This window comes from Symphalangus syndactylus, chromosome 11 (assembly GCF_028878055.3).
Source record: "Symphalangus syndactylus isolate Jambi chromosome 11, NHGRI_mSymSyn1-v2.1_pri, whole genome shotgun sequence".
NCBI lineage: Eukaryota > Metazoa > Chordata > Mammalia > Primates > Hylobatidae > Symphalangus > Symphalangus syndactylus.
The window spans coordinates 16,557,003-16,559,376 of NC_072433.2; the positions used below are offsets into that span (position 1 = coordinate 16,557,003).

Consider the following 2,374-nt stretch of genomic DNA (forward strand, 5'->3'; position numbering starts at 1 on the left):
CCGCCTCCCCGTCCCACCCCAGCGAGGGGCGCCCAGCCCGCCCCGAGAGGAGCGTGCCTCTGTCGCTAATCGCCCGCCGCCCCCGCCTCCGTTTCACTGCCTGGAGACTCCCTGGCCAGCTTAGCCCGAGCCGACTCCCGGGGCCGCGCGACGCCGCCGATTGGCCGGCGGTAATTACGGGCACACTCCGGGTGGGGGGAGGGGCGATGGCGGCCTCCCGACAGCATAAATTATGCAAATACCCGGGCGCTGCACGGGGATGACCTGCCGCCTCGCTCCATTCACCCGGGCTGCCGTGGGGGCGGAGGTGGCAAGGGAGGGGGGCGCCCATTGTTGCGCCGGGTACTTAAGGGATCCTGAGGCCAGTCGTGTGCCACATTCGGTGCTCACACGAGCTGATCTGATCGCCGGCGACATCACTCAGGAGACCGGCCGGGCGCGTGGCCCCTGCAGGCGAGGCGAGGAGAAGAGGCCAAGTTCTCCGTGCGCCCCTGCACCCTTCCAGGCTCTCGCGCCCGCAACTGGCACAGAGTAACAACCTCAGGCTGTTGGGAACGTAAGTGCGCCCTGGCGGCCCTGCCCTCAGCCCGGGCTGCAGCGCTCTGAGCGCCTTTCTATCTGTCCGTCGGTCCTGCACAGCGCAACGATGCCAGCCCCCCTTGAGACCTGCATCTCCGACCTCGACTGTGCCAGCAGCAGCGGCAGTGACCTGTCCGGCTTCCTCACCGACGAGGAAGACTGTGCCAGACTCCAACAGGCAGCCTCCGCTTCAGGGCCGCCCGCGCCGGCCCGCAGGGGCGCGCCCAATATCTCCCGGGCGTCTGAGGTTCCAGGGGCACAGGACGACGAGCAGGAGAGGCGGCGGCGCCGCGGCCGCACGCGGGTCCGCTCCGAGGCTCTGCTGCACTCGCTGCGCCGGAGCCGGCGCGTCAAGGCCAACGATCGCGAGCGCAACCGCATGCACAACTTGAACGCGGCGCTGGACGCACTGCGCAGCGTGCTGCCCTCGTTCCCCGACGACACCAAGCTCACCAAAATCGAGACGCTGCGCTTCGCCTACAACTACATCTGGGCTCTGGCCGAGACACTGCGCCTGGCGGATCAAGGGCTGCCCGGAGGCGGTGCCCGGGAGCGCCTTCTGCCGCCGCAGTGCGTCCCCTGCCTGCCCGGTCCCCCAAGCCCCGCCAGCGACGCGGAGTCCTGGGGCTCAGGTGCCGCCGCCGCCTCCCCGCTCTCTGACCCCAGTAGCCCCGCCGCCTCCGAAGACTTCACCTACGGCCCCGGCGACCCTGTTTTCTCCTTCCCAAGCCTGCCCAAAGACTTGCTCCACACAACGCCCTGTTTCATCCCTTACCACTAGGCCCTTTGTAGACACCGTTACTTTCCCCCTCCCCTAGTCAGCAGGCAATAGATGGGGCCCCAGCTGCCGCCTCGGGACCCCCTCTCCAGGCGGAGGGAGGAAGCGGGAGCTTGAAAGCAGTCGGGAATACCTGAGCCGCTTGTTAGGTCGCCGCACCCTCGCGGCGGCTGCCTCTTCGTCTGTTTCTCCGGCCCTCAGCCCAGCGCCCCTCCTGCCCGCCCCTAGACGGCCTTTCCTTTTGCACTTTCTGAACTCCACAAAACCTCCTTTGTGACTGGCTCAGAACTGACCCCAGCCACCACTTCAGTGTGATTTAGAAAAGGGACAGATCAGCCCCTGAAGACGAGGTGAAAAGTCAATTTTACAATTTGTAGAACTCTAATGAAGAAAAACGAGCATGAAAATTCGGTTTGAGCCGGCTGACAATACAATGAAAAGGCTTAAAAAGCAGAGACAAGGAATGGGCTTCATGCATTATGGATCCCGACCCCCACCACTGCAGGCTCGCTGTAGGAAGAACTGGAGACTCTTGCTTAGGTATTCAGGCACAGGGCTGGAGAGTACTTTAATTTATTCAAGATGCTTCATTCATATGAAAATGTATTTTTGTACATAAAGAGTTTATTCTATTATGAGCTATCAAAGTTTACATTTTTGTACTGCAGACGCTTCATGTAAATAAAAACTAAAAATAAGTCGCCAAGTTTCTTGCCTAATATTAGTGTCTCTGGGGCTTTTCTTGCTTTTCCCTGGTGGCTCAACCACTAAAGTGAAACACTATCCCACTCACCTCCAAAGCCTCCGTTCCTGATTCAAAAACAATTAAAAAATAAAACGCACCTGATTTCCACCAAGAAACGGATAAAGACAGACTAGCGCATTTGGGATCTATCATTCCATTCACCTTGTAAACACAAGGGAGATCTTTCAGGCTCCCCATAAGCCAATTAAGACTTTTTAGTAGGGAATTAGCCCCAGATCCGCAGCTACCTGTTGAGGTAGGGGCAGTGGGAG

General features: G+C 60.0%; 1 protein-coding gene across 1 annotated transcript; it reads left to right on the forward strand.

Annotated features, from left to right (window-relative positions):
• Positions 1–372: 372 nt before the first annotated feature.
• On the forward strand, positions 373–2,055 carry NEUROG1 (neurogenin 1). The gene has a single exon (XM_055297840.1). The coding sequence runs from the start codon at positions 647–649 to the stop codon at positions 1,358–1,360; it is 714 nt and encodes a 237-aa protein (XP_055153815.1). The 5' UTR covers positions 373–646; the 3' UTR covers positions 1,361–2,055.
• The last annotated feature ends 319 nt before the right edge of the window (positions 2,056–2,374 follow it).

What these genes read in the sequence shown, in the direction of transcription:
- NEUROG1 (XM_055297840.1), top strand. Translation starts at nt 647, where the DNA reads ATGCCAGCCCCCCTTGAGACCTGCATCTCCGACCTCGACTGTGCCAGC.